General features: G+C 39.6%; 2 protein-coding genes across 7 annotated transcripts in view; one reads left to right on the top strand and one right to left on the bottom strand.

Moving 5' to 3' along the window:
- The window catches only part of LOC143151698 (uncharacterized), a 30,619-nt gene extending 18,863 nt beyond the window's left edge, over positions 1 to 11,756 (bottom strand). For 2 of the 4 annotated variants that reach the window (XR_012993406.1, XM_076321057.1), the window contains exons 1-3: positions 11,260 to 11,700; positions 10,403 to 10,522; positions 9,478 to 9,743 (exon numbers count right to left, since the gene is read on the bottom strand). The gene's annotated coding sequence lies outside the window, so the exon portion shown is untranslated. Of the gene's footprint in view, positions 1 to 9,477; positions 9,744 to 10,402; positions 10,523 to 11,259 lie in introns of all 4 variants that reach the window. The other 2 variants (XM_076321056.1, XM_076321058.1) reach the window with 2 other exon arrangements.
- LOC143151696 (protein lethal(2)essential for life) lies at positions 2,252 to 10,826 on the top strand. 3 transcript variants are annotated; one of them, XM_076321053.1, is made up of 4 exons: positions 2,252 to 2,412; positions 4,286 to 4,537; positions 9,305 to 9,526; positions 10,609 to 10,826. In XM_076321053.1, the coding sequence occupies exons 2-4, from the start codon at positions 4,286 to 4,288 to the stop codon at positions 10,699 to 10,701; spliced, it is 567 nt and encodes a 188-aa protein (XP_076177168.1). In that variant the 5' UTR covers positions 2,252 to 2,412; the 3' UTR covers positions 10,702 to 10,826. The 3 variants fall into 3 exon arrangements, with proteins under 3 accessions (XP_076177168.1, XP_076177169.1, XP_076177167.1); XM_076321054.1 differs by having other exon boundaries at positions 2,353 to 2,552; XM_076321052.1 differs by lacking the exon at positions 2,252 to 2,412 and having other exon boundaries at positions 4,267 to 4,537.
- Positions 11,757 to 13,205: the final 1,449 nt, after the last annotated feature.

The following is a 13,205-nucleotide window of genomic DNA, read 5'->3' as shown; positions in this document are numbered from 1 at the left end:
CATTTGCATTTAATCACCGGGTGCGTTTCATTCGTAATATTTGGAGTAGTGTTCGATAAATTTTTGGCATTTTCTTATTTGTGATTGATATACTATTCGCGGGGAAAATATTGATTTAGAGAAAGAAAAAATTTTCCGTAAGCCAGTAGACAACTAATAAAACTGAAAACACGAAGTGCGGACGAACTGTTTAAATGCTGTTTAGATACATTGTATATAGTACACAAGGGACACGTTTCTGAAACGACAATCGACATTTTACGCGTAAATTTTTTATAGAGATCTTACAAAATTTGTCAAGCAAATGTTTGCTTTCAAAGTTGACCAAAAATAATCAATTTGTTATGCAAGAAGTCTTTCGAAACATCGACCGTTTATTCGAATACAAACATTGAATTTATATATCGTAAGAAAACGCGTATTAATATGCGAGTTGGTTCAAACAAAATTTATACATTAAATAAATTAATTTTTAGTACATGCTATTCTTGAAAACCGTTCCGTCCAATCTAACGATTGTGTTCTAAAATATCCGTCCACAAGGGGTTAAATATATTATTAAGGGTTAATGTATATATAAGCATTTATATATATATATATATATATATTAGTTTTGAATTATTATTTAAACAAAGGGTCTTTTTTTAACGGACTTTGGTCAACAATATGTTTCTTACAACATATTTTATATTCCTTCTTGGCTTTTCGCTGGTTACATGTTATTCGTTCGATATTACATGTATTGCGTTCGATACTATGATAAAAAATTTAAAATTTTACTTTTTACTTCGGTAACTCATTTATAATTCGAGACATTGAGACATTGATTGAGGCTCGCTCGATGCAAGCAGTTTCGAAAGGTGGTGAGCGTAACTGCACCGGCTAGAGAAACACTACTATATGTCTATTTATCCGCTAACAAGCGCTTTCTCCTGTAAATTTTGTTCTTTTAATCGTTCCATTTTCATCCTCGGTAGAAGAGACTTTCTTGGTTTCGATTGTATTGTTGGCTGACCAATATTTATGTTCAGTTTGCGTTACAAATGCGCGGGGTGTTAGCAATAACGGTATATTTATGTAACAGAATTTTCAAATGCACAATTTTCGTATTTATATTGTACGTATTTTACTCACACTTGTCGCTAAATAGAAAGAAATTCGCCAAATAACACGTACCTTAGTGAATAACATACAACGCTATGACATAATACAGTATCGTGAATAGTCGATAATCGATTAAAACATAAAATTCTAAGAAAATCTTTTTTTTTTTTTTTTAACGACGAGAATCGAATAGCTCGAGACTCGTCATTTTTTTTTTCTTTTTATTTTCTTCGCGACACTTTCTTACGAAAACTAAGATTTGTTATTATCTCCACCTTACATGTATGCATTTCATATCGTAATGTATATATGCGTTCAGATGTCAAGACTTCCTCCTCTTTCGTTACCAGTAAATACACATTGACTGTAAAATCGAACGAGGTTACGGTGCAAGATCACACTGACTGATATATACATATACATCGTGTTTGTTACGGTGAGATTGTGAAAATCGAGTAGTCAAAGAGTACAAGGCTGGGATATAGCTCGAAGAGATCGTTTACTGGATCGTCAATGTGCATAATGCGAGTAGACATCGGGAATTGTTATCGTAGCTCGAAGCTAAGCACACGGTGTGCTTCTAACAGCTTGGTTTCATTTTGGTAAAAATCAAAAAGTAAACGAATCCGTTTGGTGTGCGATAATCAGATGTAGTATTCTAATTAACACGTACACCCACGTTAGTTAAAGAATGGACTGCTCGCAGCAGATACACCCGAACCTCTCTCCTACAACAGTGGAAGATATGCAAACTGATCATTGCTGAGGCAGCAATCGTGTGGTACACGAAAAGTGAACGCTGTACGATCTCGATCAGTATGCATTGGAATCGTCCGTTTGTCCATTACTCTATCTCTTTCTCTCCCCCTCTCTCTCCCTCTCTTTCTCTCTTTGTTCTTGTCTCGATAGAAATGGGAATCGCCTGAACGAGAAACGATTCGGGAAATTTCACGAAGCGTCCTTGGCTCTAGCAATGCTACGACACCTCCACAAATTTAGGAGAGTAACAGAAATGTCTCATCGTGCCAAAATTATCAAAACACTGAATCACGTTGGGTACTCGCGAGAATCCACAGCCCCTCCTCGCGCCTTTAACATCCATTGGGTATATCTTTAGACGGAAACTCAGTGTGTACGTCACGCGAACATTGTGGGAGTATTGGAAACTTCGTTGCCTCTATGCGTGGGCATTGGGGCGCTTCCTCGAGAGCGCCTATTTAAGCTTCTCGCGTTTCGGCGACCGAATCAGATAGTCGCATTCCGCGTTCAACTACTTTTACGCTCCCGACGTTCCCGCAAACAGACACGGTAGTAATTCTGTTGTTCGTTTGTGCTTATAATCAATCGGTCTTGTGTTCTTGCTTTCCCTTGGCTAAACAAACGTATAATCAACGCTCTCTACGAACTAGTAACCTAAAGATAGTGAGAATCCTAAGCGGTACTTAAAGGCTAGTACACATCTACCACGATTTATACGCATTCAAAGTGCCCGTACGTGTTACCTAACTCTGAAGGAATTCAATCCTTAAACCTACAAGACGGTGTGTGCCCTCTTATTACCTGTCTTCCTTATCGTCCCTCTGAATTTCGTTCGTCTTAACCGTGAATGGATGATGTTCAATGCGATTGATTTTACAATCGCCACTTAACCACGCCCATACGATATGCTTTCCTCTCGCTAACTCTAACAAAGTTTCGCGCATAAATATGTATATATATATATATATCGAGAATACGTTTTATTTACTCGTATTTTGTAGTGTTAAACTTAACAGATGACTTATTCGTTAAATACGTCGAAAAAACAGTGATTTTTAACAGCTAAATATCCGTTACAATACCATACAACGCGTTCAGTCACTTCCTTCTTTATCGTTACTGTTTCTTTTTTCTCTCTCAAACCTGGATGTCTTCAACTTTGTCTTTACTTTGACGATCACCAGTAGTTTAATGTCGAGACAGTATACGGTCAAAGGACGTATACTTTTTTTCTTCGACTCATTTCTGAAATAACGAGTAATTTTCATGTATCTCTTGCGTTACTGTAGTCGACGTCCCTTGTGTACGTGGGTCAGATTTATTATGTCTTCTAGCAATCTTCGCACTTCACCTATTCCACTAACGATTAAAATGTCTTATTACCGTGTTCTCCTTTCTCTAAATCTAGCTCCTACGTAAACCTAAAAGCTAACGCGGGTTAAGTCTGCGTGCTCGATAGAAATGCATCGTTTTATTTTACGCCGCGAGTGGTCGATTTGCTTAACGCAACGCGTACCGTTTACACCTCTCTAGCTTTTTATTGTTCGACACGATTTTCTAATTTTAAATTGACCGTCTCCTCATTCGTGAACATTCGTAGAATACGAGAAAGTTCGTCGTTTTTTCAAGTCAATTTCAACGAGAGAACAAAAAAAATACGTTCAACGAGAACGATGCCATTTCAAGTTCGTTTCTGCTACGTCGTTGCTAGAAATGTTGTTCTTTGGTTAGTCCGGTATACCCTTTTTCATTGATATTATTGTTCAAGTAATCGCGTAAACATCGCAAAATACAACGGATATTATTGTCCAGTTTGCGTCGTTATTAATTATACATATCATTCGCGTGAACGAGGAGTCGTTGTTGGGAATATTTAACGAATCAAACGCGTATCATTGGAGCAATGCTTTCTATGAATCCGCTATCGACTGGTCTCCTAATCATCTGCTATGCGTACATGTTAGATATATGTATATATATATTGTTGTCGAATACGTTCGAGGAGACACGTAAACAGAAATAGTACCCCCAGGAACTTTTTACAGTGTCTCGGCGGTTCTCGTGTATTTTTGGTTTCTTATTAGGATATATGGTGTCTGGTGTTTGAAATAGGTAGATCTGCAGGATCGTGACCTCTTGTGATAACGAGGTACGCACGAGTAACACGTTCGTGCGTTTTAAGCTGAACAAATCTTGAATCTAGCACGCTTCAAATCTTAGCCCGACTCTTAATCATCAGACTTCCGCGACGTAGGTCGTTTTCATGGTACATTAATTTTCAATTACGAAATTTCAATTACGTCGCACGCATTTTATCTTTACATCGAGCAATGTTTTGTACCTTTTCTCCTCGCATTCCACGTTCCGTAAGCGAAAAGCAAGAACTAACCGAAAGTCTGTTTCGTTATTGATGGTTCCACAGATGTCCGTGGTTCCTTTAATATTTCGCGACTGGTGGGACGATTTCGATCGACCAGTGTCCAGATTGATGGACCAACATTTTGGCAGAGGACTGGACCGAGACGACCTGATATCGAGGTTTTCCGACCTCAGTTTAAACAGACCTCTGCGTTCGATTCTTGGCAACAGTTACTACCGTCCGTGGAGGAACGTCACGCGCCAGCACTCGACTGGATCTAGCACGGTTCAAATCGACAACAAAGACAACTTCCAGGTTGGTGACTCGATCGTTTTTAAGAGAAAATTGCGAGATGTAGACCGAGAAAAAGACTTATCTCTTCGGTGCTCGTGATTCTTCGATTTCGGACCGAACTCAAAACTTGCAAAGCTCCGAGATGGTATTTTCTGGGATCAGAAGCATATGGATTCACAACGATCCAAAAGTAGATTGTTTCGACATTGATCTTTCGCTGTTTCGGTCGATATAGTGGCACTCGACACTAAATGGTTTCGTAACGTGTGTCATGGTGATTCCGATGTCGTTTTATTGTTCTGGGTTTACTGTGAGAAACTATTGCGCTACTTAAAGAATCGTGAACCATATCCATAGTTATCACTCGACGGTACGAACCATACGTATTGTCTGGGACAACATGTATGGTTACGAATACCATTTACGTCGAGTGGTAACTATGGATACGGATGGAAATACGTCGATCGAAAAACTACGGCCACTAATAAGATATTATTGTTCAATTTAAAAATTTCTAAGACAGTTCGATAGTTTGAATTTTATGAGAAAGATACTTTGGATACTTTGGATACTTTGGATTCTTTGCAGAATTTGATAACACTGGATCAATTTCAAATTTTTCGAGCAATTTAAATGGCACGCGTTCTCAAAAATTCCGAGCCAATTTTATATACTGTTACTTTTGCCAATTTACTTCTTCCGATACATAAAAATGTGTTAAATTCGTTTTCAATGCAAGATCTAAGCAAGGATTACGTGTATTCTCTATTGAATGTGTCGGATGTTTTGTTCGAGGTTATCGTTCAATGTTGATAATATTCCATATACAGTTGCCGATCGTCTCTGAACTGTTGTCAAGTAGCCATAGTAGTTTGCGTAAAATTATTTCGCTCGAGGAGGGTATCTCTATTTTACGCGAGAGTAAATCTATGCAGTGACAGATTTAAGTTGGTGAAAATTTCGTATTGCACGGAACAACTCCGTAGTGGCACGATTATCAACGTTCACAATGATTTTTCGATAACTTTGACTTTACTTGTTCAACGTTTATCGCAAACAATATGTCGCTGTCGTTAATAGAGTGAAAAGATACCGTTGCAACAACGATGTTCGATCGTACAGTGGAAATCTCACAGGTGAAAATTGAAAAGAAAAAAAAAGAAAAGAAAAGAGAAAAGAGAAAAAAAAAAATTTATCTATCAGGCGTCACTCTTCTACAGAACCGAACGATTTAAAAATAACAGAAAGCAATGGCAAATAATCGACTTTCTTCCAACTGATTATGGTACAAGTTTCATCATCGCGGTTGCTCGCTTCTAATGGTAAAACTTTGACCAAGTGTATAGATCACTCGTGAAGTTGTTTCTTTAAATCTGAAGGTAGCTTCTAACGCGATTTCAAGCGTTGGGGATACTCCTCAATATCGTTATGCATCAAACTTTGATGGGAATACCATGACTTCGAATAACTCCGTATATACGTATGTTTGAAATATACGTTAGGCTAAATTTGCTATTTTATCGTTTATAAATTTTAAAGTCCAGTATCGTCCTTGTGCGTAGCACTACAAAGTTTACAACGACTATCCCATAACTTTCCGAATCAGAAAGTCATGGGATAGTCGTTATATTCTTATCGGTAGTTTGTAGAGACTCTACAATGGAATTGATTTTGAATGCCTGGATTGGAACGAGAGCGTAGCGTTTACCAGATAATTATTGCTAATGGAATTATATTAGTAATGCCAAATATCAAATATGAAATTATATATTAAGGAAAATTCAAAGTGGTGCTAGTCGAGGAAGGTGCAACGAAACAAACAAGGATTTTGATCGAATCAGCCGAGAAAGAATGTTTTCAACGGGATCGAAGATTTGTCGCGAAAGAAGCCAACTTTCAAAATTAATTTAAAGAAAAAGGCACTCTTCTCCTGCTTCGCTTCGTGAAAATGTTCGAAGAATTGGATATTTTGTCTCTTTGATTACGTGTCGATGTTACAATTGGAAACTGGATAAAACGTTCGCAATGTATTTTTATCTCTGTCTCGAGCGTAAAGTGGTTAAGCGTATATAAACTCTCTAATTGCGTCTAGTACATCGACAGTGCGCGTCCGTTTAAATCGTAACTTAGTAACTCGGTAATGATTTTAACATGTACATCGGCCACGAGCTAATTGTTTACAATATGCATAGAGCTGCTAAATATTTTTCCTGCTCCGTTAATATTTACTTTTGGAGTTCCCGGAACGGGAAACGAAATACGTCTGTGTCCCCCCCTAATTTTACGAATTTCCGTGGTTGATTAAGTTAGGCTGAGAGAATCTAAAGTGAACCTTTTCCCTTTACTTATTTTACTCCGAATTTTACGAATTTTACGAATTTTACGAATTTTTACGAATTTTTCTTCGAGGTTTATGGTTTGGAAAGAAAAGAATCCGCATTCGCAAAAAACGATTTACAAAAGGAATGTGAAAAATCGAGCAACGAGACAAGTTTTGAACATAAAGAACCTAGGATGGTATCGGAACGGTGAATAAAAAACGAGATCAACAAAACGTTTTAAACTTGGACACTACTATAAAAGAAAATACGGTCTGCTGATCATAAAATATCAATAATGGATCGAATCCGAAGGAATGGAACAGAGATAGAGGAATAATTTTCGAGGAGTGTAGTTAACGAAACGAAGGAGAAAATTGGAACACCAGAAGGCCCGAAAACCGATTCCTATCTCTGGCGCTACAACTGCTGCTACTTCTACTACTCGTCGGCATTTTCTTCGCAGGCTGCATGATATGCGGTCGTGATGCGGGAAAATTTTCTCTTTTTTGCTATTACTCTTCTAGCATTCTTCATTAATGGTTCATAGTGAATGAAATAGTAGTGCGAGTCGAAACGTTTCGGGTCTACTTTTGCGTGGGAACCCCCTCGATGAAGAGAAGGGTGGGGAGGGGAGGGGAGAAAGTGTAGATCGATTGGGTAAAATCAGGTCTCGAAAACTACTATTCTTTTGAGGCGACTCGAGTAACGTATATCTCAAAAATCGTATAAAAAGAAAGTACACTCCGATCGTACGCGGTATTCTCCGACAGACACGCTTCAACACCGGAAGTACGTTCCTAAAAATCACAGTTTAACCGGCTTTTGCCACATTATATTTTATCTTCACGACTCGGATAATAGAGCACGTGTGCGTGCACGCTCTTCCTTTTGTTGTTCACTTCCGAAAGAATTTCTTTTGTTACGTTCGATTACAATTCTGAACGACGCCAAATAGAGACTCTTTAAAATCGGAGAAAATTGGATCGTGTCGCGCGAATCAGTCTTCCAGTTTTGTAAAAAGAACCGAAAATGTGTGTGTTGGCGGAGCACCCCCCGAAACGGGGGCGCTGCTCCCGGGGCTAAAACGGCTCTTAAAACTTTCGGATATCTCCCTTTCCGCTATGTGTATTAATAATCTCTATATAAAAATAAATGCTTCTCGAATGATCAACGACAAGATCATAGAAAATGATTCCAGATACGAAATTCTATGTACAAAAATGCAGACGACGCGATGTGTCCCTGTGTATGCGCAGCGGCACTCAAGTTGTAAAATATTATATATTAATAATCTCTATATAAAAATAAATGCTTCTCGAATGATCAACGACAAGATCATAGAAAACGATTCCAGATACGAAATTCTATGTACAAAAATGCAGACGACGCGATGTGTCCCTATGTATGCGCAGCGGCACTCAAGTTGTAAAATATTTCTTTTCTTTTTGGTCTCTTCTACTTTGTTCGAGGTTCGAAATAAAGGATCGATGGGCTCTTTCGCTAACTTTCCTCGAAACCACGCTCGCCGGGTTTTCAGGATCCCTCGAGGATCACCTGAAGAACCACGGTTCGCTCCCTGCTTAATTCTTGTTTCTCTATAAGTTTTTTAAGCGAAATTCCCAACCATCGAATAAAAATCAACTTTATCGACAAAAAGAACAGGACTGGCGCGGATTAACGCGCTACGTTTACTTGTGGTAAAAATATCACCTACTTGTATGTTTGCTCGCGTCTTTTCTGTTGAAAGGAAAAAAGGAACAGTGTCACACAAGTAGGTGTGCTTGATAGCTACATCTTCCCGGTTTCGCTTCTATGCAGCAACTGCTATATACCGAAATACGCCAAAGGTTACATGAACAACGGAGAATCGAAGGGAACACCAGAGATTGTCCGTCGTTTCCTACATGGTTTGCGAATGGAAAACTCCAACGAACCTCGTTATTGGGGACGATTACGCTCGATTCGAAATATCGGAAGAACGGATTATATTATCCGGCGCTTGCCGAGTATATTTGCCTCAAAACGATTGCGCGTACGGTAGCTAAGAATTTCACGGTGATCAAGATTTTCCGGGGCAGGGAACCTGTTTTGTCAAAGCGAACAGGCTACGTGCACGTTTTGGAAGCAGGCGAAGCTGCCTCCCGCCCGCTAGAGCGGGTGCGTGTGCGCGCGTGTGCGTGTGCGCGTGTTTGTGTACGTGTGGTCTATCGTTAATTTAAAATGCGGAAGCTCTTCTTGATGGGTGTACGAATGCGACAATAAAAGATGGTAGTGGTACACAAACGGGTCCAGTAATTCGGTCTTGGATTCAACGGTGGATCATATTTTCTTCATAGCTTACGCGTATTGATTGTATGCAACATTCTGTTGTCGGGGAAAAAATCTCCTACTTGTCAAAGGACAGACGATATATCGTTTTACATCTAGACGACCTAATTTACTCTCTGCCTTTGCTTCCGATTTGTAGGTAATATTGGACGTTCAACAATTTTCGCCGGAAGAGATCACGGTGAAGACCGTCGACAATAACGTTATCGTCGAAGCCAAACACGAGGAGAGGCAAGACGAGCACGGATTTGTCAGCAGACGCTTTGTACGCAGATACGTCTTGCCTCCATCTCACGATGTGATTAACATTACCTCGAGCCTTTCTTCGGATGGTGTCTTAACTATCACGGCACCCAAAAAGGTAAGAGACGAAGAGGAGAAGGGCCCGGAGCGAATCGCGAAGATTCGCAAACTAGAGCCGCGTTAAATGATCCTCTCTTTTTAAAAGTTTCTTTTTTTTTGGTTTCGGTTCTGTGTCTTTTTCAATTCCAATGTTCCGTGTGCCCTTGTGGTAGATATTCGTTTAAAGAAGATGATGCCGACGATTTACCTCGGTCAAGCTACGAGTCTGCTCTAAACTATAAAAAGAATATCTCGCTGTATTAAAGAATTTCAAGTGGATGAGGCACATTCGTAGAGTACTAACGCGTTTATCGACTTTAACACGGAATTCTAAGGAGCTGCTCCCGACTTGACTCAAGTACTCCGAACAATGAAACGTAGAAGAGTTTTGTCACAACGACAAAGACGAATTCAAGACCGGTTAAAATCGATAAGGTTCAACTAGCGAGTGCTCCTCATCGAAATTTTAATAAATCGATACTTTTTAACTCTCTCCTTACTAAGCAGACATCATGAAAATGCACTATACAACCTATTAACGCAGGATAAGAGATATATATATATAATATCCAATCTATAGGCCAGAGTGCCGCTACATTTCATCAATTACGTTTATTCTAGATTTCTCGCGAATTTTTACATTGAGAATTAACGTTGAAATAATATCAAAGTATCGATCTTCTTCCGAAACGGATCGTTGCTAGAATTTACAGATATTCGGTTTTTGGTCAAATTTAGGGCTACTAAGAAACGAATTATCCAGTAGCGGCACCACGAGCCGCAATTTCTATCTAATTTGCATGTTCACTTTCAAGAAGCCACCTCTTTCTTTTATACTTCAACGTAAGGAAATGTAACAACATAATTGAAATACGTCGATGCAACGACCGCTTACCTAATGCATGTGTCTCGAAGTGTTGTTCTCAAACAGTTCGAAATGTGAAGAAATTTCAAACTAGTCAGACCAATCTATCGTTGCGTACGGATTGTTCAAGCACCGACCCCGTAGGGTGCACTATAAAAATACAAATATATACAAGCCTCGTTGATTTCGTTCATGAATTTTCTACGTTTTAGTAAAATTTTGTTACTATTTTTTAGGGGGAGATACCTAGTGGAACCGAACGAGTGGTCGAAATCGTGAAGACAGGAGAACCCGCGAGCAAACCGATCAAAATAGAGACTACCGAATAACTCTACATCTTTATGTAATCGTTTATAATAGCATAATGTTGTTCAGTATTCGGTAAAAATTTTCTAATAATACATTACTGTAAACTCAAACCGATATCAATATACAAGTATTTTTACATCGTTAATTTAAAATACAGTTCCTCGCAACACGATAAATATCTATACAGAAATAATGAGACCGACAATTTATATCGCATTTACTAATACGCAACCGTCAAATAATATGTACTCGATATTACTTTCATTTTACGATACATAGATTTATTTTATGCAACTACCTGAAAAGACGTACAAGTGCAACATCTGCGGTACATAATACTGTAATTGTAAACTGCGCGTACATTGCGGTGTAGTTATTATATATGTATACAGTTTGTTACACCGCTTCGTAATGAAACATCTACGCAAACGTCGGACAAATATCGTAGCTACGCGTCACACATTTGTACGTAAATTGAAAGTAATATAAACGAAGCCGGCCACAATATTCGACGCAACGGACCAATAAAGATACCGAGAAAATAAAAATGCAATTTGAACAAATTAAGAAATACCCACGGTAAACTGTCGCGCTCCGCACCGGATCCCTCTCGTCTACATTTTAACGTCCTGTTGTCAGCAGCCTGGTCGACCACATAAAAGAATCAGAGATATGCTCACTGGTTGGTGGGTCTTCGGGTGTTCGTTACGTCCAAACTGAACAAAAGTTAATTTGCGAATGCGCCGAGTCGAGCCGGCCGGCCCTCTTATATAGGCGTGCGGCGTCGCAGTGTCGAACGTTCGAGACTTACACCGGCACCCGACTCATAAATGCGCACATTTCTCCATACCAAAATTTCGACACTTTTACCATAATGTATTCTCCAACCGCCGACACGATCGTGATCCTCTTGTCGAGAACTGTCATTCTATATCACACTTATAAACATTTTTACGCGTTCACCGGAATAAATACGAAAATACCAAGTATTGATCGGTGGATGCGCGACGGGATTTCTGGCACGTTCCACTGCTTGAGCCCCACCATAACCTAACCTACACAAGTCTGTGTTTCCTCCTTCTCTCTTTCGGACGGTAAAACGGTTGGTCCGCGTGTGTGATGTAAACGAGCAGTCTTACTACGCGCGTATTTATTTGTTTTGATCGTTAGGTCGGAGACTAGGGCTGCTCCAAGTGCGTAGTTTCTGGAATCAAGGACAGTCCGAGGTCGTCCTTAATTGCGACGGTTACTACGAGACGATTTTTCGACTGTTTTTGTATCTAGAGCCTCTTCTAGCGTATTTACCATTAATTACGTTGACGTTACGAAATTAACGTACACGTCAGGCAGTATTTTTGGATACGTTCTGCAGCATCAGACTACATATGTACGTATGTACGAACGTACATATGTACACGCATATGTATGTACATACGTGTGTCATCGTTCGTCGGACTGGCTGCGAACGATGTTTTTTCTCGATCTTATAGGTCTCCGACTTCGCGAGATAAGAATATTCTCAATACTTTTGTGGAAGTAAGAAGGGAAACGTGTAACTTTAAAACAGTACGTAAACGGTAACTCGTCATAGAATAATGTGGCAATATCGCGTAAGGGCATCGAGGATCTCGTTCACGGTACTTGTAGCCGAAGGGGCACGAATTTACGACGTAAATCGGCCGTACGACGCACATCTACCAAACTGCGCAATTATCTAAAACTCATATTCGCTTTAACCGAATTCTGTCGAGGCAGGGATTGTTACGAGTTTTAAGGTCATCCGAAGGCGCGGTCATGATGCCGACAGATGACGCAACTTGTGTTTACAAATACACCATAACTGCGAGTATCGTGACGTGGCCAGCGTTTCGAGATTATTTAACATAGTGGACCGTAATTGAAAAAAGTTACATTTATGTTAATAACGAGATAATATTGTACTGCGTTTCAAAATTGCCATCGACCTTATACACCGCATACATATTATTGCGCAATACATACAAGTTCTTCGCGGCAGCGTAGCTTTATCGATTTTCTTTGCGCATCTTTCGGTCTGTGAGTACCTACATATATATGTATATACGTATCGCATCTAGAGAACGCATAATTAGTTACATATTTATTCATGGGAATGAGAATCGTGTCTCATGGTCGAGATGCTTGCCATCCGTACGAAGAGGAGTCTTTGTGTATTACCCGAACGCATAATAACACGTCTAACGGAGCAGGATTAACTTTGGGACAAGGGTAAGGAACAACGTACTCCTTTGCGGAAGCGAGTACAATGATGCGCAGATGCTTGGACAGATTCGCAGGCACAAAGGAAGCAGAAATAGGGCAGACGTGCCGGTTGATACGACCAGGCAGATGCAAACTGTACGTTTGGGGAATTTCGGGTGCGTTTTCGTAAATGTACGCAGAACCGTGCCTAGGTAGTTTGATGCCCGAGTCACATTGGAAACCCAGACTATTTACTTTGCCATAAATATACATAATATATACATATAAGAGTATTTTAATTTAC

Source organism: Ptiloglossa arizonensis, chromosome 9 (assembly GCF_051014685.1).
Source record: "Ptiloglossa arizonensis isolate GNS036 chromosome 9, iyPtiAriz1_principal, whole genome shotgun sequence".
In the NCBI taxonomy this organism is placed as follows: domain Eukaryota; kingdom Metazoa; phylum Arthropoda; class Insecta; order Hymenoptera; family Colletidae; genus Ptiloglossa; species Ptiloglossa arizonensis.
This window is presented reverse-complemented; position numbering and strand designations above follow the sequence as displayed.